General features: G+C 31.1%; 1 protein-coding gene and 1 long non-coding RNA gene across 2 annotated transcripts; one reads left to right on the forward strand and one right to left on the reverse strand.

Annotated features, from left to right (window-relative positions):
• Positions 1–5,758: 5,758 nt before the first annotated feature.
• LOC112750599 (uncharacterized) lies at positions 5,759–7,175 on the reverse strand. The gene is made up of 2 exons (XR_011872225.1): positions 6,678–7,175; positions 5,759–5,958 (listed from the first exon to the last, which is right to left on the reverse strand). It is a non-coding gene; the product is annotated as an uncharacterized lncRNA (long non-coding RNA).
• A 9,477-nt stretch (positions 7,176–16,652) lies between these two features.
• LOC112750600 (probable calcium-binding protein CML25) lies at positions 16,653–19,299 on the forward strand. The gene is made up of 2 exons (XM_025799393.3): positions 16,653–17,644; positions 19,161–19,299. Exon 1 carries the CDS (start codon positions 17,051–17,053, stop codon positions 17,639–17,641), a length of 591 nt encoding a protein of 196 aa, XP_025655178.1. The 5' UTR covers positions 16,653–17,050; the 3' UTR covers positions 17,642–17,644; positions 19,161–19,299.
• The last annotated feature ends 7,980 nt before the right edge of the window (positions 19,300–27,279 follow it).

The following is a 27,279-nucleotide window of genomic DNA, read 5'->3' on the forward strand; positions in this document are numbered from 1 at the left end:
GATACATATAGTAAATAGGATATACTTTGTTTGACTAGTTGTAATTAACACTATTTTATTTAAAAAAGCAAACACTGCTTCTTTCAATGTATATATGTGAATATTAATGTAAATGTTAATGTATATATCTAATGTTAATGTTAATGTATATATCTAATGTTAATGTTAATGTATATATCTAATGTTAATATTTATATCTGATTCAAGATACATTAGTTCTTGTCCTGTCAGTTTGAGATGTTAATGTATATATCTGTTGGAACTGTCTGGCTACTGTTTTGTTCTAGGTTGACAGTGAATGGAATCAGGGTGTTTATCAAACATTAAGAGCCCCAAATAAACAAATAAACCGAAATTAATACACAGGGTGAACAAAAAAAGTGCATACATCAATATAGCAGAGAGATAATTTGAAAAAAAAATGTATAGATCAGTATTCAGTTTCAAAAACACCTGAACTCTCTGACATAGCACAATAAATTGACTATTCAATAAACAAAAAGGTGACTATTGAATAAAGAATTTCACAAAAGCTAATATCAAAAACAAAAAAAAAGTGACTATTCAATAAAGACTAACAGCAATCCGAAATTAACCCTCCTATAACTTTAGTAAATCGAAATTTGCTCATAGATGAAAGGAAAATTATGTTAATAAAAACTGAAACTCCTATAATCCTCTCCGGGATAATTCATATCTGGTGCAATATAAAAGCTGGAGCTTGACTGAATCATTGATCCGCCGTCTAAAAGGTTCAACTAAAAAAAGAGAAAATAAATCATATATTAGCAAAATGCACAAATGAATGTTTGCCTAAGCCTAATCTCAATATTACCCCACTTGGAGATGGCTTTTTCTTTTTCTTCGTGGTGTTTGAGATCTTTTTTCCAGGTTTGATCCCAGTCTGTTCTTGGGTCGGCCTCTTGTTCTAACACGTGGCGGGTTTTGAAGGTCGTTCACATCGCTCAACGTCGCTTCTTCGTGGGATAAAAAACTTTTTTTTTTGCTTCTTTTTTTATATTTTTGCATCTCGGCCATCACATTGTCAAACGCCCTGTGCAGAATTTGGTCAGCTCATCGGACTCTGATGCAAATTCACATATATTGTGTGATCGAAACACCAAATCATCGAATCTCTTGCTTCTCGGCTCCAGTAGAGGCTCGTCTTGGCTGCTCTTGATGTGTGTGTGCCTCCTCTTTATGTTCTTGCTCCAGCACTCCAGTATGTATTTTGGTGCCACGTTATCTACTCGCTCGAAGCTTAGGACGCACAGAGAATGGCGGCAGAGTATGCCCCTTGACTCAAACAACAAGCGCTGGCACTTTACCTCTCATGATGCTGTGTGGTAGGTGACGAAAAACTTGTTGAATGTGGAGTTGGAAACCTTCTCCATTACTTCGTATATTGTGAAACCTAGGGTGGAATTCTTTGATCTTGTGATGCAGTTCACCTTTCCTCTGAATTGTCCTTGAACTTCCCTGAACTTCTCGTCGGTATACATGTGCTGAAATTGTGCCTCTATTACTGATTTTGTTGCGCACGGTATCACTGTGTGAAGATCTACAGCGTTGAATTCTCTTTCTTTGCTATCTGCTTGCTAGGCAATTGTCGTATTGTTTCACGAATTGACTCAAGGAGCTGTTACGTATGCTGAACTTGTTGAAAAATGCATGCATGCTCTCGCTTCTTTGTGTGCTTCTCATCCCAGCCCAGAAGTGGTGATCTAGGTAAATTGGAATCCATATATGCCGATCCTCGTACAACTCTGCAGAATGAACCGAACAAATGAGCTGTGTTAAACCAAAATCTGTGCATGTTTTGACCTAAAAAGTAACGACATGAAAATAATTCAAATTAAAATCTCGGTTACCTGAGAGCCACTTGTTGCCTCCGAGGCCATACTTTGTGAGGAAATCATTCTAGTTTTTGTCGAATGCATCTTTTGTGAACCAGTTCCAAATGACGTGGATCATCTCTTGTTCAATTTCTTCGTTTCGCTTGTAGCCATTTAGTTTGTTTGGGATCTTCCTCATGATGTGCTAGATGCACCACCGATGAGTTTTTGTTGGCATGCACATCTCGATGGCCCTTTGAATCGATGCGCATTGGTCGGTGAGAATGCCTTTTGGTGCCCTTCCCTCCCATGCAACGAAGCCAACACTCGAATAGCCATTTGAATGATTGGATGTCCTCATTTTTCATCAGGACACATACGAGAAGTGTCGACTAACCGTGGTGATTCACGCCAACAAAAGAACAAAAAACCATATTGTACTTGCATAAATGGACACTCTCACAATGTGATGAACCGAAATGTGTGGATTTAGTGAATGTAAATACTTATTTTGGGTGAACCGAATACCTGTTTGTGTTGTAGGTGGTGTCTAATGAAACAACATCTCTGAAATATTCGCATGCAACCCTGCTTCTTGCGTTGGCCCGAAATGCATTTTTGATGGAGTGATCGCCTTCGAGGTTGAGCTCGAAAAAGAAATTTTGGTTCTTCTCTTTCATTCTTAGTAGGTACTTCCCGAATTCTTCGGCATCTTCTTGTTCGAAAATATTCTGTACTTCCCTTGTGATGTAATTCCTCACATTTTTTTCTATAAAACTTAGTTTCCAGTGATTGTCGACTACTGCTATACGAATGATTGGTAAGTTTTTATCGGTCTAATTTTGGCTTCCTCGTTGGTTTCGATGGTGCGACGCAAGAACATGCTTAGCTCCCTGTGTTATTTGAGCATCTCTTCCCGGTCTAGACAGCAAGGGTGTGAGTGATTCAGAACAACTTTGGAAATTATCCAAAGACCGACGTCCTTCAATATGTGTACGTAGATCTTGGCTGGATAGTTTATGCCAGCTGAGGGATTTATCTTTAGAGTAGGAGATATCTTGGATTTTCACCTTCCCTCTCTGCTGCATACGATTAGTTGATTCTTAATCTCATCTCCCTTCCAAGTCGTATTCCTTATTTTGGTAGAAAAACTGGCAAGTTTAAAATAATTTTTGTAGAACTTTTCGGCTTCTTCTAGTGTCTTGAAAATCATCCCGACCTTTGGGACAAATCGTTCATCCACAACACACCTGGTCTGCAGAATGAACCGAACATGTTATTATAGTGAAACAATTGTATAGAACTAAATGAATGGAACATTATCCATTATATAAATTCATATTCAAACAACTTTCTGCATAATGAACCGAACACGTCATTATGGTGAAACAATTGTATAGTACTAAATGAATGGAACATTATTCATTATATAAAATCAAATTTAAACAGATTTTTGCATAACAAATCAAACACGTGCTCATGGTGAAACAATTGTAGACTACTAAATGAATATAACATTATCCATTATATAAAATCAAATTCAAATAGCTTTATGCAAAATGAACTGAACACGTTATTCTGGTGAAACAATTGTATAGTACAGAATGAACGAAATATTATCCATGATATAAATTCAAATTTAACACACATGTGTCTACAATTTAGAGATTATTAATTCAATTCAATTCAGAACATTTGCGTACCTTCAATTCAATTCAATTCAATTTAACAATTGTATTCCATTCAATTCGATTCAAAAAATAATCCAAACTTTGTCCTCTTGATTCGTTTCAGAATAATAATCCAAAATGCTCTCATTCAACTGATTTGAAGTTGAATCATTCATTGTTTTGATAGAATATTGAAATCTGAAAACGAAGAAGATAAATCCACAAAATCGAAGAAGAAAACAAAGAAGAATAGGAAGAAGAAAGATGAGCAGTAGAGAAGAACAACGAGCAGAAGAGAAGAAAAAAGAAGAAGAACGATGAGCAGTAGAGATTGCAGATCCGAAAATTACAATGCAAATCGTTAACGTTGAAGAAGAGAAGAAGAAGAAGAATGCTTACGTTGAAGAAGAGGTTTACGTAAATCTGTTACATTAATAGGAGGGAGAGGGGGTGCGCGTGTATTTCAAGTAACTTGGGGGGAGGGGGAGGCGCGTTTAAAAAAAAATGCTTGGATGACTTGGTTAAGTTTTTAATATGGATGTAGAGCATTATTGGAGTAATTAAGCCTTTTTTTTTTTAAAGAACAACACGTTATGAAACAAATTTTTTCTTTGTTTTAATAAAAGTACTATAAAATGTTTTCAAATAGCCTTATAATTTTATAAAAGTACCTTTCTTTATTAAAAAATTAATGGATTTTTTTTAATAATTATCCAAATCAGTTTTGAGAGTTTTTAAAATTGGATATTTCAATCTCTCAGATTTTAATACACAAAATAGCTCCTAACGTTTATTTCTATTAAACAATATAATTCTCTCCGTTAATCACTAACGGTAACTGCTGACATGGAACGTTAACTCACACATATAAACAAATCAGTTCTTATGATAAAATACAAAATAATTTCTAAAAATTTTAAAAACTCTCAAAATAGTTCGTAAAAAAAATTTAAAATTTTAAATAGTCCTTGCTTTCGAATTATGTATATATAATTATTTCTAAATTAATAAATTTTAATTTTTAACATTTTGGCCTATTTATCCCAAATTTAATTATTTATATACAAAATTTTTTTATGTATTTTCAATTAGAAAGGCACTATTTCAAAAAAGGATAATTTAAAATAAATGAATCAATATTTATTTTTTACCATGCAAGATATTAATTTAATTTAATTTAATTTAATTTATAGGTACTATATTCTATGATCATTTTTTAATGATGAATAAGAGAATGAACTAGTGTTGTTTGAAGAGAGAGAAGAATTTTTATTTAACATAAACATAAATTTTTTCTCATAAACATTTGAAAATATTTGTGTAAATGTTTATGAAGGCAACACTTTAGAACTTACATGTAATGCGAACCAAGTCATCTATGAAGATAAATTTGTAAGTTTTGGTCAACCATAAGGTAATGTAAATAATTTACAAAAATACAAAATTCTATTGTGAAGCTCCTAATACTATGCAACATTTGAAGAAGAAATGTCTTGGCAAATTTAAGTATTCTATTCATGTTCATTAGAAATTAAAGTTTTGGAATTTAATATTTGTAATGCTGCACAAAATAAGCTTGTAATTAAAACTGTTTGTAGAAACACAATTAGTAATTATGTCAAGAAAAAATAGATTTTTTATTTAGGAATATTTTTCTAAATTTATTTACTGTCAATATCTTAAGAATTTAGATATATAAATATTGTTATTCATAATTCAATAATCTCTTAAATTTAGTTATTATTATTCTAGTTTCTATTTTGTACATTACCTCGATGTAGGTATTATAGATTAATGATTAAATAATATTATTTTTTATGATATTTTAGTATTAATAAAATTATGTTTTAATATATATTTTTTTATTTTCTGTATTATTTATATATTATATATTTTTTAATAATATTTTATTATTCTAATTAACAAAAATATTATATGATGTTGATTTTTGAAAAAGATTAAAAATATTAGAAGGAACTATTTTAAAATTTTTAAAATTTTCAAGAATTGTTTTAAGATTTTTTTTTTATTTTTTTAGAGATTGTTTTATACTTACTCCGAGAACTAATTTGCTCAGTTCACATATGTGAACACTTAATGATTTGTGTACGAATTAATGTTTCACGTCAACAGTCATTTCTAATGACTAACGGAGAGAACTATTTTACATATTTTAAAACTTGAAAAAGTATCCTATTTTAAAAATCATTACTGATTTGGGTATTTTTTTTTTCACTTTTTTGTTGCTGAAAATTAACGCAACTGAAACTCACTTAATTAGATAGCAGATTTGTCTTGAAATCTTCCCATGGTACATCTTTTTGCAGGTACACTATATTGTTAGGGTCGAAAGGCCCTTTGATTCTATCTATGGTCTTTATCACTGCCCTTTCTGGTAGAATGCTTCTAGTTAAGTCTGGGGAGGTACTGTAGCTCAAGCTTGAAGAAAGGCCCTGAAATGTAATTATATATTGTAACTAAATTATATTTGCCTTGACAAAGCAATTATATTGTAGCCAATAAAACAAAATTTGCTATTAAAAGGAAAAGAGAGCTATGTAGATTGGTCCTAATTATTATTTATGATTTTTTTTAACCCAAAATAGCAACTTGGGAGGGGGATATATAAGAGTGGAAGAGGACCCTAGATACAAATAAGAAAATCACTAGGCTGTGAGTTCATCACAACATTTTTTACTCTAGGTCACAGTTTTGACCATAGATATAACAAACTATGACCTTTGATCTATGGTAGTATATTTTGAGCAAAAGTCATGATTTTTAACTGTGGCTAATACTATACCATAATTTAATAGCCACAGTTTCATAGGCAAAAGTCACGGTCCTTTTTTTATAAAGTAAAAAACGTGACTATAGATTAAACGCAAGTATATTAGATTTATACTAAAAGTAATTACTAGTATAAAATATACATTAAAAATGAGTTAGATATAATAATTGAGTTTACGGGTTAATTTTAATGTACAAATTAAATAATATTTTTGAATTAAAAGGTCACGTTTATGACTATGATCTTAGCCGTTCTATGGTCACGTTTAATTGCATTTGTTTACTATTATTAATGATAGAGCTGATGTATTGCTATATTGGTAGTTAATATAATAATCATATAACAATCCAAATCTAAATATGAAGCAAATAAACAATCGACCTTGAAGATGAGCAGATCTACTTCCTCTTGGTCCACAATGGCATGAACAAAGAGTACTTCATCTCTTGCTGATTGACTGTACAACTCCAACATTGCGATTTCCTTATTGTGCCCATATTCATCATCATCATCAATATCCCCATCTTGATATCGAACCTGCCTTCTTGCTGCACATAAAAGACTCGAACCTCTTCTGTGGTTCAAATCCAAAATTCTGAGGGGACATGACAAGTTGACATCGTGTGTAGTAATGTCCTTTAGAGAACATGGTATGGAAAATGGAAATAATAGAATCATCCTAGAAAGTTTGGATACCATGGGAAGTGCTGCAAGATGCATGTTGCATATAATAAATATAGGAGATGTATGTTTAATTCTGTGAAATTAGAGGCCAATAAATATACGGGAGTTAAGGATAAGGCTAGGATGGGTCTGAATTCAATCATAGCAAGTTCGCCACGCCAGTTTGGGCTCTAAACAAATGTTCTTATTGGTAGCATCTTAAAAGGGGAACATAAAACGTTTTTTGTGTGGAGTAACTGAGTTTTCTTCTTAGAAAAAAAATTAAAAAACCTGAGTTTTCTTCTCCTAACATTTTTTTAAAATAATTTATTTCTCCCTTGTTTTTTAATAAAAAAATTTAAAATTTAGTACGTAAGATTTAGAATTTAAAATTAAAATTTAATTTTATATATGCATCACTACAAAAAAAAAATATTGAGTATCGTCAGATTTAACATCGTATATTAGCATTGGATTTACCAACAGATTTATGGACGGTTTTAATGTGAAATTCGTTTGGTCAATTCGTTACTAGCAAATTTCAGTTTCCAACGGTAAATTCACTGGTAATACTTGGAGGGATAATGGAGAAAATAGGAGCGAAATTTAGCACGGGATTTACTATCGGAACAATCCGCCAATAAACCCAATTTAGTGAAACGCTGCGTTTTGATGACCCGGCATAAGTTACCGTCGGATTCATCTATCAGATTCATCCGCCGGTAAATCCGACGGTAACGAGCCCTAAAATTTTAAGCGTGAACCCTCTCCCCCTTCATTTCGAAATTTCCTCTCTCTCTCTCTCTAACCTCTTTTCTCCATTTCTCTCTCTAACCGCCGCCTCTCCTCGCCGTCCGTCTTCAGCCTTGCCGCTGCCTGCCCCTCTGTCAGCTCCGTTAGCCCGTTCGTCTTCTCCCCTCCATCGGCTGTGACTCCCTCTTTCTCTTTGTTCGTTTGCCGTCGTCGCCACCCAACACCATTGCTGTCGCTGTCCAGCACCGACGTTGTCGCCGTTCATGAAGACAAAGAGCAGAGTGGTAAGTAGGATTTACTGGCGAATAAATCGTCCGACGGTAACTTGGCACCTAAACACGTGATATGGCGCCAAAGTTACGGTCGGGTTAATCCGACGGTAAACATCAACTCAGTCTCAACAAATCCATTGAAAATACCAGCGAATTGGTAAAGATCAACTCAGTCTTGACAAATCCATTGAAAATATCGATGGAAAATCCGCCAGTAAATAGCGTCGAACAAAAATAATCCGCTGGTAAATAGTTTTAGACGTCGTTTATACCGTCAACTCCAGTACAACAGTAAATCCGATGGTAAACTTTTTACCGGCAAATTTATTTGATGAATCCGACAATAAATCTGACGGTACTCAATATTTTTCTTGTAATGCATCTAATTATGTCATATCATATCAAAAAAACAATTATATTTTATATTAAATACGTGAATAATCATCCAAAACAATTAAACATATGTGATTTAACGATTATGTAAATAGTTTATACTATAAATACATCAAAATCAAACTCTTAAAATTTAAAGTAAAAATGTAAGTATTTAATTTTGATTATATAAAACGTTATGTGAAAGATTGATGTCCAACTTTTTATTACTACTCTTCATTATATATAATTTATAATTTTTTTTATTGTATATAAACTTGAACCCAAAAGTTTTTAGTTAAGTTATAAACAACCTATCATCTTAACTAATTTAGTTTTTAATATTTTTAAATACATTTAATAAATAAAAATAAATACCAATAAGCACTCTAATAATAATGGAAAATTAGTGCTAAAAATCATTAAGAGATTTTAATTAAAAAAATCAATTATATTAAAATTATTAAAAAAAAACAAATAAAAATTATATTAAAAAAGAATTAACAAATAAAACTTGAAATGACAAAATTATTCTATTATTCTCTTCTTCACTCCCTGTTCCTTGCTTTGTGTTTTTTCTCCTCTATCATCTTCATTGTCATTGTGTTTTTTCTTCCTCTTTCTTGGCATATTTTTTTCATTTCTGTCGGTTTTATCTTCTTGTACACAAATGCTTTTGCCATACTTAGGTGACTCTGTTATGCCTTTGTCACTGTTGGAGCTCTTCTCACGAATTCCTCTTCGCCCCTGAGTTCTCCATAAATCCATTTTCTTAGGTGAACTATATAATTTTTGCCAAAATTACTAACTTCTTTTTTATATTTGGCTTGATGGATTTTGGACTTTAACACTTGTTTGAATTTAATGCAGGTACCTAGGTTTATTTATTTGTCTATGATGAATAGAAATAGATATAAAAAAAATTTATATATGTTCCATTTTAATTTCATTTTGCTATTGTAAAAAATATGTAATTTACTTTGTTGAGTACATTACCATTCTTGGTTACAAATTGCAATAAACATTTGACTTGAAGTCAAAGTAAAATTCAGCTAGTGTTTCAAAAGGTCCTTATATTCTGTTTATGTTAGGAGAATTTAAAATTTTTTAATCTTATGTTCTATATTTTACTTTTCTTTGTATTGATAATCTCTTACCCAAATTGAAAAACAATATCTCATGAAGTTTTCATAGTTTTGTACTTTGTTTGATATGTATAGTGGATTGTAACTTCATAGTTTTGTTTTTAAAATTTAGAAAATGAAAAACTTTTTAACATAAGAAAATTCTCAAATTGCTTTATGCAGTCTAATGGATATTCTCATGCATTAGATAATCAAGACTGCTTCAACTACAATTCAAGTTTAATTTATACTTGAAAGATCATTTTTATTTGCATACTATTGAATGATCAATTATAGTATATGTTTCTATTGTTAGTCTAATTGTTTTATTTTGAGTTTAATAGAATCCTATTCATTATCAAATGGCTCTTCATTCTTATCACGGAAGATAAACAAGTAAGAAAAACGTGAGCTAAAAGACTTAGGGTTTGTTTGGGTGAGTTTCTAAGAAAAGATCTTTTTTCGAATTATCTTTTTTTAAAAGATCTTATAAAAAAGTAAAAGTAATTTTATGTTTGGGTATCTCATGCAAAAAGATTTTTTTATCTAGCAATTATGTTTGGGTACAATAATATAAAAATACTTTTTTGTTTATTTATTACATGAAAAATATCTTATTTTCAAGGAAAAAAGATCTTTTAAAAAAAGATGTAAATTACAACTTCTCAAAAAAGATGTTTTTTTTTTTATTTTTCTAGTACTTTTACTTTTACTACTAGAAATTTGCCAAACACGCTAAAAAATAAAAAAAAAATATTTTTCATTGAAAAAAGATCTTTTTTTATCAAAATAATGGCGCCTAAACAAACACTTATTACTAATGGTGAATTGGAGCTTAGGGGATTCACTAACAACAAATTATTGTTATAGATGAAAGTGTGTAAATAAAGACTCGAATATAATAGAGAATAAAAAAATATGTTTACAAAAAAAATAAATAAAAAATTACCTAAAAATATGTCTTTCTAAAAAAAATTTGGTTTTTCTAAATATTATAAAAAATAGTTATTTTTAACAATTTTAGTATTAACCATAGTTATTAAAATTGGACTGGATCGACCGAAAAACCGATGAACGAGATCCTATATTGATCTAGGTTACTGTTCTAACCGTTTAAAAAAATAAACCGGTTAAAACCGATCAAAATCGGCACAAACTGGTCCGATCAAATAATCAACAAGTAAGATCAACCGGCGCGCTGATGACGTCAGCGCAGAATTGAGAAATTTGTAAAATCACATAGCAAGAGGTGGAAGCCAAATTGTAAAATCACACCGCAAGGGGTAGGAGTCGAACTTGACTCTTGGCTCTTCTAATATGAAGAACAAACTAACAACCACTGCACTAATATTTTTTTGTATCTTTCATGGTCTTTATGGTATATATTGCATTTTATATAATATCCTAACTAATATATATATATATATATATACAGAAATACTTAATTCAATATTTTTTATATTCAACATTTTTTAAATTGATTAGTTTTTTAATTGAAGTACAAATTAATTAATTTTAAAATAAAAATAATAATTAATATAAAATAAAATAAAAAAATACTTATTCTGAGAAGAAAAATAAACTTATATAATTATTTAATTATATAAAAATTTTCAAACTTTGAAATTACTTTTTGGATATAGTTTATGCATTGTTATTCTTATTGTGTCCAATTAAGATGTTATTATGGTAGTACAGATTAATTTTATGTCTATCTTTATATTAGTTATTTTTAGAATTCGAAACTTAATTATTTTTAAAATATTAGTAAAAATATATATTTCAAATTTTAATTTTAGATTTTTTACTATTTTTTTATTTTTTATTTATATATGACCAATTTTTCCGGATGGACCAATAACTTATCCGTCAAACCAACAAATTAGTAATCTGATCGATTTGATCGCCGGTTCGATTCTGACAACTATGCTATAACGGTCCTTTTTTAATAATTAAATCTCTCATAGGATCCTTTATAATAATTTTTCCTAATAATAATATGAAGGTTGGATTCATCTCATGAGGGAGGAAAAGCGTTACACTTCTATCTTATGAAGCACGGACACTTCGTTGCGTTACGTGTCTGCGAGTCAAATGTATTTTGGACACGATATTCACTAACATTCATAAGACATGTGTGTCTGCTGTGTCCAATTGTGTTTTAATAAAAAAAAAATTCTTTTTTGGACACTCTTGGACACACTAAATACCATCACGTGTCAGTGTATCCAATCTTATTCTTAATATGTATTCTCGAAATAAATTTAGAAATAGTATATATTATTATTTATTAAAATAAAAAATATTTTAAATACTTTATATAATTAAAATAAGACATTAAAAATAATTAAAAACTTAATTTATGTTTTAATATCAATAAAATATTAAAATATCATTACGATTTATCGAAAAAATATTTTATATTTTACATGTATACATGTCTCAATGTCTTATAAGATTTTAAAATTCGTGTGTCGACGTATCCATGTCGTGTCGTATCCCATATCCGTGGCAGTGTCCGTACATCATAGCCTGTACCCAGCATAGAGGATATTGTGAACAACTCCGCTAGGGAGACAATGGAGAATTTAAACAATGTCAACAATGGGCTGTAGATTTAGTCCAATACATGTAAAAAAAAAATACTCTACAAATTACCTAAACAAAAAATCTACTTAGTTATTCTAAAAGAATAACCATCCCAAACCCTAATTTACCAAAACATTTCACTCAAATACCCTCTTCTTTTCCAACCGGTTGCCACCCCCACATTCATCAATAATCATCCCACTTCATCGTCGCTGTTTGGCTTGCCACACGCCGCTACCGGCGTCGTTCACCCCTAGTAAAAATAACCATCCACTTAATGATAAAAATAATCATCCGCATACCTAATGAATTGAATATCCAACATATTTTAATTATATGTAACTAAATCCAATCTAATCCAAATAATCATCCACATAAGAATTAAAATAACCATCCGCATACCTACTAAAATGACCATCCTAAACTAGCCATTGAAGTAGAAGAAGAAGGAGATGAATGAACAGAAGAAGCAACCATGATCAAACTCCATTAGCCGCGTATGTCCCTGTATATTGATCGGGTATGTCGCTGATGGTGACACTGGGACGGTGAATGTAGTGGGCTGCGGGGGAGGCTGCAAGGCCGGCGGCAGGTGGGCAGCGCAAAGGAGGCTGTCCGAGACTGGTGCGGCGCGATCAGACGTTCGCGGAGAGGCTGGGCGGCGGCGGGTGGGCAGCGTGAAGGAGGCTGTCCAGGGCTGGTGTGGCTCGATCAGACGTCCACAGAGAGGCTGGGCGGCGTCGGCTGAAGGCTAGGCAACGGCGGCTAGAGTCTGGGCAGCGTCAGACCGGAGAACGGGGAATTGAAGCAGCAACTGAGTTACTCTGCAGACCGGAATTCGTGAATGGAGAAGGGAGGTTAGCGTAATATTGGGTGTAACTGCACCGTTTGTGATTTGGTTTAATTTAAAATTTTTATTTTTTAAATTTCAAAATTTGAAATTATTAATAATTAATTAATAATCTGATTTATGATTTTAATTTTTTTTAATCTATTGTTCATGTTGTTTACCATTCTCATTGTTTTCCTATACTTTTTTTTACTAGTGTTAAACCCGTGCGATGTACGGACTTACATTTTAATTTGACATGATAAATTGAAAATAATATTTTATAATCATAAATTTCTTAAGTTTAGTATAATATTATCATCGTCTTATATAATAAACATGCTTAATATGTTGTTTTATCTTTATTCAAAGTAAAATGCAAATGGAACAATTTGAAGTCTATAATATTCTTGAGCTATAAGGAAAGAGACCTAAAAAAATAAGAACATATATAACCGTAATAGTAGCATGTCAATTTTACACTAAATTTTATATTATAAGGCTAATGGAAATTTATCGAAAACCTAGTATTTTACTAACCTCATTAGAAAAGCAATTGGCATATAATGTTGTGCTCCATGTTATACATTTTATTTCAAATCTAAAAGTATAGTTAATAAATTAGTTATATATACGACAAATATTTGTACAAAAGTATAAATCATAATATGTTACTAAAATGAAAATATTATTTTTTTATCTAAATATTATTAAAAATTTTGTTGAACACGACATTTGTTGTTGATGACTTTGGATTGCTGTCTTCATCTAGAATTAGAATGTTCAAACTATTGTGACTCTTAACTTTTGACAAAGCAACGTAAAGTTACTCATTGGTGAACACTAATTTTGGCAAGTAAAGTCCTATATATGATAATAATTTACCACATAGTGAAATACCTTAGTTTTTCAATATTTTTCTCCTCATATATAGTATCCCATCAGCCAATAATATCTAAGTTGCATTCCAAATACGATTTGGTTTATTAACACAGTAGTCCCATAAAAATAGAAAGCATCTTGAAAGTTAGGATATGTAATCCTGTTAACTGTTCTAATAGACTCATATGTTGTGTAACCTTTTTGAATAATTAACAAAATTCTCATATAGTAGATATCACATGTACCCGGTGGAACACAGTTTAACCTCCTGATAGAATATTCTCTTACGTGAATATCATTTCCTTTCTTCTCTATCATAAACAAATTGATTTAGAAACTCAGCATACGTTAAAGTTTGACCTACTTCAAATTTTTTCTTGGCCTCTATTCATACTAAGAATATCGTACATTTCTTTTTCTCTTGATCGGGGATTTTCTCAAGATTGTCATTGTCTTTAAATATGATATTTTGCTTTTCAGGTAAATAAAAAATTAATCTCATCACTAAAAACCATCTCCGATAAATATCATAAGTCAAAGTTTTTCACACAGCCTCCCGTAGAGACAAATATCCACAATCATAAAATTATTTGATTTTATAATACATTTTTTTTAAGTATGCTTTATCTTCTATATTTTCAATACTAACATACCAATAATAACATTTTAAATAAAAAGATACAAATATTTATTCACCGAAAATAATTTTTTCCTCAACAAATTAAAATCTTTCGAGTAAAAAAAAGTTTAATATTACAAAAATATTTATAACAAAATAAAGTTAAAATAACAATCTACATAAAAAATGCTAAAATAAATAAATTTAAATTTATAGAAAAAATTCTTAAAACAAATCTAAATAAATAAATTTACATTGAAGCCAATATTAAAATTTCTAAATTTCATTTTACTCATTTAATATGTGTATGTTTATATGAAAAAAAACTAATTACAATTTAAAAAATAACAACAATAAAAAATTATACCAAACTGCATACATATATATTTTATATTTAAAAATTTAAAAATTCATAAAATTTTAAACACAATTTATAAATTATTTTTAATACTTAATTAATTAATTTAATTTTATAAAGAACAAACGACGTACAGTATTTTTTTAAAGTATGTTTATTTTTTATATTTTTAATATTAACATATCAATAATAATATTTTAAATAAAAAGATAAAAAAATATTTATTTTCAGCAAAAATAAATTTTTTTAACAAATTGAAATCCTTTAAGTACAAAAAAAGAATTAATATTATAAAAAATTTTGTAACAAAATAAGGTTAAAATATCAGTCACTACCATCGCTTTAATTATGTTGTTGCCAAGTTCGTTAACTATTAACTTTGTCTTGTTGTATAAATTTAAAGTCTGATATATGTTTTGCAATAGCATTACAGCAATTTTGACTTCAAAGTCAACGTACGGTTAGATAGTCCTGAATATTTAACATCATTTAGGAACTCTGGTGTGAACCACTCTTGTTGTACATCTTTATTCTCATTAGCTTGACATGTTGTGTCAGAACTCAGAGACCCCTTTCTCCTTTTCCATCTCTGAAAAGATTGTTAAGACGAAATCGTTTACCTTCTTGACACTCTCAAGCGTGGGTGCTAAAATTACCCTAATCTAAAAATATCTGTAATTTGACATATTTTGCAACAAATCTAGATATGCAAAGTTTACCAAATGAGGGAGAGGATCATCAGTAGTTGTAATCAGCAGATCATCTGAAATTTTAACTTCTAACTCATCACCATCATGTTGATCTAAAGAAGACATTAAAAATCCCATGTTTGTATACAGCTTCAGAACCTAATAAAACAACCACAGATGGGATGAGTTAATAGCTGATGACAATATATCGTGTCTACTCCCTTTTGAAATTACCGGAAGTATGTGTCTGAAATCACTTCCTAAAACCACAATCTTACCACCAAATAGTTGATGTGTCTTATGTTGCCATAAATGATTTTTTAGTTTCATCACAAGTAGTATCGATCTTATTATTTGCCAATAAAAATAAATAAAATTAAATATAATTTGTAAATTAATAATTTGAAAAAAATATTTTAAATTTTTTGAAATACTAAATTAATTCAATTTTATCGAAACAACATTAGAAACAGAATTAAGAATAAAGGAATGTCAAATTAAAATTTTCTTTTAAATAACACAAATAACCTCATATTTTAATAAAATTGGTAATTTTATTTATCAATTTAATATAATCTTTTGTAGTTATTATATTTGCTTATAAATTATATAAAATTTTAAAAATATTCTTAAACTCATTTGTTTACTTAAAAATTTAAAAAAATTATATTTTAAATTTAAATTTAAAATTTTAAACATGGTACTTTAATTAGAAATTTGAATAAAATTTTTTTAAATAAGTACATATTAAAAATTAATAACCATATAAAAAATAATTCATATGAAAAATTTATAATTTTATGAATAACCTAAACAAATAGCTTAACTTAAGCAAAATAATCTAAGTAAATAACTTAAAATTAAAAATAAAGTTAAAAAATGTCTGGTGATTAAATTTTCAGATAAAATAAATATAAACTTATTATTAGTCTCTTTTTTTAAAGAGTAACATTGTCAATAAAATAAATTTTATAAATAAAATGTAACTACAATTTAAAAATTTAAAAAATAACAATCTAAATAAATAATTTTTAATTTATAACTATTTTTTTAATTTAGTTTAACAATATTAAAAACTAAATACCTAACAACCTAAGAAAACATATTTTAAAATTTAAAAAATAACAACCTAACTAAATAATCTATTATTTTATAAATAAACATTTTAAAATTTCTAGTGACGACAACTAAACAAATAAATTCTTAAACTCAACGTACTCCCATTTGTATTACACTACTACTACAACTAGAATACTATAAAGATAAATATAAAAATAAAGATTCCAAAATATAATCAAAAGTTAAATTTAACTTGAATTTGTTTTCCTAAATAAAAAAATAAGGAAGGAATGAATTAACAAGAAACAACCTCCTAAACCCGATTCCTTTGCTGTAATCACGCATGTCTATCGCCAAACATAGCAAAGATGATATTTAGAGAAATAAGGCATGGCAAAGCCCCACCACGTTCGAAGGAGTTGGTTCCCATTGGCAGTTGCGCAAATAACTAATTCGCTTTGCACTGGGGACTCTCCTCCCAATAACCCCTTTGCCGTCTCTTCGATTTTCCTTCGTTGCCTCCCCCTCTTTCAACTAAAATCATAATGGGCTTCAGATCCCTCTTCAACCGCAAGAAGAAACTCATCAACAAATCTTTATCATCGCCATCCGACGCCGCCACCGCCGGCACCACCGGCTCCCCGCTCATCTCCCGCTCGCCGTCCTTGGCGGTGTACACCCGCGCCGAGTTCGTCTCCGAATTGGAGCAAGTCTTCAAGAAATTCGACGTTAATGGCGATGGCAAGATCTCTTCCTCGGAATTAGGATCCATAATGGGAAGCCTTGGGCAATCTGCAAGCAAGGAGGAACTTGACAAGATGATTCGCGAGGTCGATGCAGATGGCGATGGATTTATCAGCCTTGGCGAGTTCATTGAACTAAACACCAAAGACATTGATCCCAATGAGGTTCTAGAAAACCTAAAGGACGCGTTCTCCGTTTTCGACATCGACGGCAATGGCTCTATCACTGCGGACGAGTTGCACAACGTCATGGCCAGCCTCGGCGAATCGTGTTCTCTCGATGAGTGCCGGAAAATGATCAACGGTGTTGACAGTGACGGCGATGGCGCCATCGATTTTGAGGAGTTCAGGACGATGATGACGGGTTCTCGCTTTGTGTCACTTGAAAGTTAAATGGTAAAACAATGTGATGATGCTTTGTGTGCTTTTTGCCATTATTATGAATATAATTACCTTTTACATGAATTTGGGAGATTTTGTTTTAGCTTGTTTTCTCTTTGTTTCGGAGAAATTGTTGGTTGGAAAGGGTTTTGGTCATTAATTATCTTGTTTACGGGAATGACATTTAGATTTTAAAGTAAGTTAATTTGACCGGTCCTCCATTCTTTTCCTCCGTTCATGGATGCCATCGTTTTCTAAAGTCATATTCTTATCCTAGTCTTATTTTTCCTGCAGTGGGTATTAAAAAAAAAAAAAAGCCCGCCAGAATTTTTTATTTTTTTATTATTATTTAGTTATTTATTTAATTTTTTAGTCTAATAATTTAATAATATATTATATTTTATATTTTTAAATATTGATAATTAATTAATAATAAAAAATAATAAATTTTTATAATTTTTTAATATTTAAAAATAAATGTTAAAATAAATGTTAAAATTAACTACTAAAATATATAAATAATTAAATATATATAATTTATTTTTTTATGTAAATTTTATATTTTATTGTGTATTTTTTATATGTGATTGATTTTTGTAGTTGATTTTAATGAATCATATTAAGTATCCAATTATCAAATTTAACTATCTATATAAAATATAATATTAGAATATAAAATATATATTAAAAATAAAATCAATAACATATTTATTTTTTATAAATAAATTGGTGAATAATTTTAATAATTGATTTAATGTACACATAATACACATAATATTATATTATTTTTTACATGGTGATTATTGTTGGTATTAATTAGCGCAGCTATTATCTAGTTATCTGAGAGCTGTGAAATGAGTCATGTTCATAACTTTATAAATTATAATCATACCACCAACGTGGTTGCCGGAGACTTGATCAGACTTGATCTTTTAGACCACCCATTGATATCTCTAACAATAATGTCATATATGACCATTGCCCAATATTTGTATACACCCGTCTGTAAGTTTTTTATTTCTTTTTATATTTAAAGTTGATATGGTGGTTATAACTCCGTTGATTGTGCTCATAATTTGGATAGAAAAATACTAGGAAAATCAAAAGAATTTATTATTTTTAGTCAACAATTAATCATTAATATTTAAAATATAGGCTAAAAATATATTTAAAATGTTAGATTAAAAAAATTGAATTAATAGTTAAAAATAATAGTAAAAAATAATAGTATTGACCTTCTAGTATTCTTTATTTGGGTATGAATATACTTCATTGTGCCTTATATATCGGTTACACAAGAAATGTTTATGATGAGTAATGATTTGATTAACAAAATAGTAACCAAATAATGGGATATACAGATGCCATACTATTTATAAAAGAGAAATTCATACAAGAGAATACGTTGTTAGAAATTCATTTAGATATAATTTTACAAAATATTAGAAACTAATTTGAATGTGGTAGTATTTTTTGCAGTTATTCATTTTTGGTATTTTTCTTTTCCTAACGTATACTTTATCCATTCAAGGCATATCAAGTTTGATTTTGGTTCGACGAGCTTATACCACGAACGGAGATTTATCAAGCAAGAACAGAAGTGATCAATAAGAAATGAAAAAAAATATATATCTTTTATAGTGATTATATATGGGGTGTGATCTAGTATGAAGATGATTTAATGGCTATTGTGACTACATAATTAACCATGCAATGAGGGTACAACTGCTGGCAAAAAGCATCAACTTTAATCATTATTACTAGCATCAGACTAATCCGTGCCCATGAATGTTTTAATTAGCAGTAAAGATCTTGAAGTTACCACATGGACAAACTAGTAAATAGCAACGCAAGGCTATTCATAATTTGTGTGATTTTTATCCTAGTGATTTTGTGTTCTTTTATTTTTGGTGCGTCAAATTTTTGGTGTACCAAATTGGTCTGGACAAGTTCTAATCACAAAATCTTTCAATTGTAAGAATTAAATTAACCTTACATTTAGGAAGAAATTAATTTTTATATTTGTAGAATATAGTTTCCGAAAGAGAGATGAATTCTTTCTTACCATGGGGGGAAATGTTATCAAATTATCATATGTTGTATTTATGAGTAAATATTTTCATAACTCCCGGAATTACATTGCTTGTGACATGAGGGAAATGTTACATCTATCCTAGTTTTTTTCTAATCAAGTTTATTATTTAATAATTAATTAATTAAATTTATAATAATTTAAAATTTAATTTCATAAGAAAATTTTTTAAAAATTATTAGAAGATAATACACTTGAAAAATTAAGATATCTAATTTAAAATTTAAAAATATAACAACAAAAATTTTAGTAAATTTCTAACCGATAATAAACCTCTTTAAATATTATCGTTACGATTCATTTCATACTTATTGGATTTGAATAACCTTTGGCTATATGAAAAGATTAGAAAACTAGATTTATTCTTTGAGTTCAGTAAAAAAAAATCAAATTCAAATTCAATTAGATAGATAAATTAAGAAGAAATTTTTTTTTTGCCCCTATTTTGGTTGCGTATATATATCCTTGTTTTTCTTCGCTTTTCTCTTTCTTCTCTTTTGCCACCTTTTCTATTCTCTGTTTGGTTTCTCCAAATTTCTTTCTTCCTTTCTTTGGCTCTCGAGACTTCATTAGTTGCGCTCTTTTGTGTCTCCTTCATCTCTTCATCCTCAAGGTTATTGTTGTTAAATCCTTTTTCTTTTCCTGTGTATATGAATGTTGCTGTTTTTGTGCTTTTCTTGCGTTTCCTGTATCCTCTTTAGTAAAGGGTTGTATCGATCAATTTTACTTTTTCTTTTATAAAAAATATTTGATCTTAACAATTTTTTGTCTTATTGGTGTTATTTGCTTTGATTTCTAGAAATTCTTCTAGTAAATGCCTTCTAGTTTCTATTTTTCATGTGTTTTGAGTTTTTGTTTTGGTACTTGGGTTTTCTTTGCCCCGGAGTAGTGGTGTCACCTTTTTAGGGGATAGTGTCGCTGTTACCATGTTAGTAGAAGCTGTGGTTTAATACTTTAAAAGGGATTCGATTTGTTTTGAATGTATCCAACTTTTTTCCTGTCTTTAGGCCTTTCTTTTTTCTTTTGTAGGTCTCGGTAAATCCATGTCTCGTTATATAGTTGTCATTATGCCTTCAAATATATATACCAGAGATTTTTATGTGGGTAGATTTGATCGTGTTGAGTGTTGTTTTTGTGGTGGGAACAAAAATGTCAGCGGAGTTCCGACTTACTCGGGCTTTTTGTAAAAATCAAAATGAGGAGGAGAACTATGATCTAGTAGCACTTGATCCTTAGGAGAGAATGTGTTACCTTTTTCTTGACAACTCGGAGCCTTATTTTATATAATATATGAATGCTTTTTTGATAGGATAGGAATTAAGATCCCTTTTACTGAGTTCGTAATGGGTATTTTATTTTCCTCCAAAGTATCTCCTTTTGAACTTCACCTCAATTCTTGGACATTCATGCGCATTTACCAGGTTGTATGCCAAGTCCTTGGACTTATTGTTTCTCTCTGATTTTTTTTTTATCTTTTTACTTGACAAAACCTTTTAGCTCAACCAAAAGACAGTAATGGACATCCTTCCAAGCTCAGCAAGGTCGAAAGATTTTTTTCATCTTTTAGGAATCCTTTTATAATTTTAAAAACTATTATTTTAATTTTCAACCTAGGGGAAACTTCCGACCTTTTTGGCTAAATGAAAAATCAGAATATATATTTCATTTGTACTAGAACTCTGAACCCGAGGTTGTTTGTTATCATTTGGATGACCTAGATGAGGAAGATGCTATGATTGTGGAGATGTTTCAATAGTGTTGTGGTCAATCTCCTAATCTACCCACCAAAACCTTACTAATTAGTAAGCCTAGTTACGTGTAAATCAAGTTAGGTAGGTTTCTGTAGATTCAGTTTCTGGCTTTCCTTTATGTCTGTTCTAACTGGAAATCATTTTTTCCTTTTCAGAGAGAATGATTAGTTCTTCAACTTCATATAAGAGGTTAATAGCTTCCAAAAAAAAAGTGCCTAGCGCCAAGCCCAGGAGGATCAGCAGGTGCAGCAGGTCAGTCAATCATCAAGCCCTTCTCCGACTTCTTCGCTTGTTCCTAGAACAGCATAGCCCTAGGTATAAGCTCCTAAGACTACTCCTAAGCTCCCTCCTACTCCAAGAAGAGAAATACCTTAAGCAGCAAATATAGGAGCTTCTTTGAATCTGATTTGGATGCTCAGGATTTTGTAGACGAATTCGTGATGCATGGCAGTGTTGTTGCTGTCAATGATGTAGGCTCAGGGGAGAATTAGGAAAGTTTAATAAAGGGTGGGATCTGTACGTTTGTTGTATGCCAGACTATATAGAAGAAACTAAAAGATTCTCCTATTAGGGCTTTGAAGGTTGAGTTGTTTGCATTGAAGACTTAGGTGGAGACCCTTTAGAAGAAGAAGAATCAACTTGAGACCGAGAAAAACGCCCTCAATTCGAACAACACAATGCTGAGAGGGATGATGAAGCAGGCAGACACGGATTATGAAGCAGCGTTGGTAGCTTAAAAAAAAGGCTAAGGAGAGCCATGTCCGAGTTTTTAGCAAAAAACTCAAGTTGGAGAAGGAGCTCGAGAAAATAAAACAAAATTATGAAGACTTAGAATACGCGTCAATGAAGTGCTTGGATGATACAGTAGATAACTTGAAAGCCCAATTTCAAGTCTTAGTTCTCGAGTTCAATATCTCAATCATAGATCCCGACAAGATCATGGTCGGTGATCAAATTGTCCTTATCCCAGAGGAGCCCAAGCTGGACAATCCTTAGACTTTTTCTTCTACTCTTGCTTCAACTGATGAAACCTCCCAGCTTGTTGAGGATGAAGCTGCTCCTACCTCTTCTTAGTTTCTTTTTCTTTTATATTGTACATTTGATGGCTTAGGTTGTGGGCTTTGAACACTTTTATTCTGCAATGGTTTAAGTACAATTTTATCTCCTTTTTTATGGCTTTTAATTTCTTGTTTATTTTCTTTTACTTGGCTTGTTACTTTTGTTTGTTGTTTTATATAACTTAGATTGTAAGTTATTTTGCAATTTTGGTTGTAGCCTGTATTGCGTATATAACTCGTACATCCCAACTCAGGCCTCGTCGCTTTTCTGTGCTGGCCAGATAAGGTCGGTTACAACTTTTGTGTTTTCTCGAGCTTGAGTGGGTGTGATTAACAAATAAAAGAAAACAGTTGAATGAATTTACTTTTTTATTGATGAAGTAATTTTACAAAATATGTATTAGTTGCTACTAAGAGTCTTATAAGTATCCACTCCTATTCCTTGCTTTGATGCCTCATTAAATCCCCTCCAGTAAAACCCCTTGGAGAAAAACTATGAAGTCAGAAAAAAGACTGCAGCTCATGTTATGCTTTTCTGGTCGTATTGAATACTTTCTGTAGGTCGGACACCAAGGTTGATTACTCCCTGCTCTTAACAAGCATGTTGTCCACATATACTTCCATTAGGGACCTGATGTGCTCGTGGAAGAGTTTGTTCATTAAAATTTAGTATGTAGATCTTGTGTTCTTTAGTACAAATGGCATTACTACATAGCAGTAATTCACCTTTGGAGTGATGAATGAGATCATCTCCTGGTCTGGGGCGTGCATGGATATTTTGGTTGTACTCAGAGTAGGCATCCACGAATGATAAAAATCTATAACCTGATATTGCATCTAGCAAGGAATCAATGCTAGAAAAAGGATAGGGATCTTTAGGACATACTTTGTTCATGTTAGTGTAGTCAACACACATCCTCCATTTTCTATTTTGTTTCTTGACCAAGATTACATTGGCCAACCAAAGCAGGTGCTCAATTTCCCTAATTAACCTGGTTTTAAAGAGAGCTTCCACTTGTTCCTATACTACACGAGTCCTTTCTTCACTTAATTTTCTTCTTCTCTATTGAATTAGTCTTGAACCAGGATATATTGATAGCTTTTGTCACATTAGCTCGTGCAAGATACCAGAGATATCAGACGCTTTCTATGAAAACAAATCCAAATTCTTTTGTAGGAGTTGGATTAGCTCCTGCTTGAGTTCTTGATGTCGTTTTGCTCTAATTGATGAGCGGATATTTTATACGCTTTTTGGAAATATTTTCATATAGTTTTTAGTATGTTTTGTTTAAGTTTTATTGTGTTTTCATAGGTTTTAGTGCAAAATTCACATTTTTGGATTCTACTTTGAGTTTGTGTGTTTTATGGTGATTTCAGGTATTTTCAGGCTGAAATTGAGGAGCTTGAGCAGAAGTCTGATTCAAAAGCAAAGAAAGGACTGCAGATGCTGTCAAGTTCTGACCTCCGTACACTTAAATGAGCTTTCCTGGAGCTACAGAAGTCCAAATGGTACGCTCTCAACGACTATGGAAGGCTAACATCCAGGGCTTTCCATATATATATATATATATATATATATATATATATATATATATATATTAGAATTGAAGGCCCAAAACTGGCGTTCAACGCCAGCCACCAGCCCCATTCCTGGCGTCCAGCGCCCACAAGGGAGCAACTAGAGTTCAACGCCCAAAAAAGGGTCCCTAGCCAGCGTTCAACGCCCCTAAGGGACATTAGCACATGGCGAGACACTCAAGCTCAGCCCAAACACTACCAAGTGGGCCCCAGAAGAGGATTTTCGCACTCCTAAGTCTAGTCTATCATAATTCTGTAATCCTTAGTAATTAGATTAGTATATATAGGAGAAGATCACCCATATTTAGGATCTTCTTCCTCCCCCATTCGAATATTTTCATTACTTTTGTACAGTGCCTCCTAAGGTTAAGGTTAGGAGCCCTGCTGAATTTTATGAATCAATAATATTACTGTTTTCATTTAATATGTCTGATTCTATTCTCTTATGCAACCTCGTTCTTCATCTTATGAATTGAGGGTGACCCGTGACAATCACCCTTGTTCTACATGGGTTTCGTGCGATTCCTGACCCAGATAGCGTTGAACTAAAGCTAGAGATTGCATTGCGGATTCCTATAGAGCATCTGAGCAACTTTGGATATGTGACATATAATCCCATTGACTATAGGTGCGTGAAGTTTTTGTGGCGTTAAGGCTGGAATTAGAGAAGTAGCACTTTCTGATCTGGAAGATCTGCCTTGTCTGTGGCACCTTGAGTAGGATCGTGAAGGGAAGTGAACTGCTTAGAGTTTCATCTTCTGCTACAGTGAGAAACCTAGAGGTGGCTTGATGAGAGGACATGAGTCATCTCAACATGGTGGATTGCTGCAGTAGAGGAGGTTAACTTGATGAAAGGACATGAGTTAATCACTTACGGCTGCCATTGAAGGAATCAGAAGGTTATTGAAGAAGACAGTAAGAAAAGTTCATCCGGAAAGACAAAGCATCTCCAAAGCCTCAACCATTCTATACCACTGAATTCTCATCTCATTAGTAACGTTCTATTTAATTATTCATTTTATATGCTTTCCGTGACAACTTATAATTTTCTATCCGCATAACTAAAATCTACAAGGTGTCCACTGCTTGCTCAAAATAACAATCCTCGTGGGATCGACCCTGACTCACCTTAGGTATTACTTGGACGACCCGGTATACTTGCTGGTCAATCTGTGCAAATTCTGCGAAGCCAGTTTCGTGCACCAAATTTTTGGCACTGTTGCTGGGGATTGTTCGGATTTGACAAACTACCGGATTATCTTGTTGCTTAGATTAGGTACTTTTTACTATTTTGTTTGAGTCTTTTATTTTTCTTTTTTAATCTTTATCCTTTTGTTTGAGTCTTTGTTCTTGTTCTTGTTAAAGTTTCAAATTTTCTTGCTTTCTTTTAAAAAAAAAATTTTCAAAAATAGTGTCTTCTGTTTGAGTCTTGTATCAATCTTTAAGTTTGGTATTTTTTGAGTAATCTTGAGTCTTTAAGTTTCTTTTCTTTTCTTTTCTAAAATTAGAGTCTTTGATTTCAAAATTCTTAAGTTTGGTGTCTTTGAGTATTTTCCTTTAAAATTTTTGAAATTAGTGTCTTTGATTTTTCAAAGTTTTTAAGTTTGGTGCCCTTTAGTTGTTCTTTATTTGCTTTGAATTTTTGAATTTGTTCTTTGTGTTCTTTCTTGGGATTCAAGTTGTTCTTGTTTCTTTTTTTGTTTTGATCTTAAAATATTTTAAGTTTGGTGTCTTTTGGTGTTTACTTTCTTAATTTTCGAATTCTTTTTTTCTTAGATCTAAAAATTTTAAGTTTGGTATTTTTTGGTTGTTTTTCTCTTTCTTCATTAATTAAAAAAATTAAAAAATATATCTTTTCTATCTTTACTCAAAATATTTTTGAAATTTTCAAAAACTTTTTTCGAATTTAATTTTCAAAATCTTATCTTATCTTAATTCAATTTCAATTTTCAAATTTTAAAATTCAAAATTCAAATTTCAAATTTCAAATTTCAGAATTAAATCTTTTTCAAATCTTCTATCTTTTCTTGTTTTCAAATCTTTCTTAATTAGTTACTTGTTTTTTCTTTCTTCTTTTTAAAACTTTGTAACTAATTCTTCTCTCTCCTATTTTCGAAAACTTCATACTTCTTTCTCTCTCTTCTTTTTTCGAAATTCATCATCCAATTTTCAAATCTTTTTAGTTAATTAATTTTTATTTTCGAATTCAATGAATAAATAAAATAAAAACAAAAATATTTTAATTCTAGTTTCTCTTTTCACTTCTTAATTTTCGAATTCTCTAACCCCTTTTATTCGAATTCTTCTTTTCTTCTCTCCATCTTCATTCTTCTTCACATCTCACAGGGAGTCCTATATTCTTTGACATAGAGCTCCCATTATTCTTCTTTCTTGTTTTCTTTTTCTTGTTTATGAGCAGGAACAAGGATAAAGAACCTCTCTTTGATCTTGATCCTGAACCTGAGAGGACCCTAAGGAAGAGTTTACAACAAGTTAAAGCACAACATTCTAGAGGAAACCTCACAAAGCCATTTGAACAAGAGGCTGAAAACACAGATATGGCAGCTGAGCCGAATAATAGAGGAGATGCAAGGAAGGTTCTTGGTGACTTTATTGCACCAACTTCTGACCTCTATGGAAGAAGTATCTCCATACCCTCCATTAGAGCAAATAATTTTGAGCTAAAGTCTCAGTTAGTCTCTCTTTTGCAACAGAATTGCAAATTTCATGGACTTCCACTGGAAGATCCACATCATTTTTTATCTGAATTCTTGCAAATCTGTGACATTATTAAGACCAATGGAGTGGATCCTGAGGTCTACAGACTTATGCTTTTTCCTTTTGTTGTTAGAGACAGAGCTAAGATGTGGTTGGATTCTCAACCTAAGGAAATCCTGGACTCTTGGAAAAAGTTGGTCAATGCTTTCTTGGCCAAGTTCTTTCCACCTCAAAAGATGAGCAAGCTCAAGGTGAAAGTTCAAACCTTCAGACAAAGAGAGGGTGAATCCCTCTATGAAGCTTGAAAAAGATACAAGCAACTGATCAGGAGGTGTCCTCCTGACATGCTCTCAGAATAGTCTATCTTAGGAATCTTCTATGATGGTCTATCTGAGATATCCAAGATGTCCTTGGATCATTTTGCTGGTGGATCACTCTACTTGAAGAAAATGC

The sequence above is a fragment of the Arachis hypogaea genome, chromosome 15 (assembly GCF_003086295.3).
Source record: "Arachis hypogaea cultivar Tifrunner chromosome 15, arahy.Tifrunner.gnm2.J5K5, whole genome shotgun sequence".
Taxonomy (NCBI): domain Eukaryota; kingdom Viridiplantae; phylum Streptophyta; class Magnoliopsida; order Fabales; family Fabaceae; genus Arachis; species Arachis hypogaea.

Coding starts and splice junctions, on each gene's coding strand:
- LOC112750600 (XM_025799393.3), top strand. CDS start 17,051: ATGGGCTTCAGATCCCTCTTCAACCGCAAGAAGAAACTCATCAACAAA.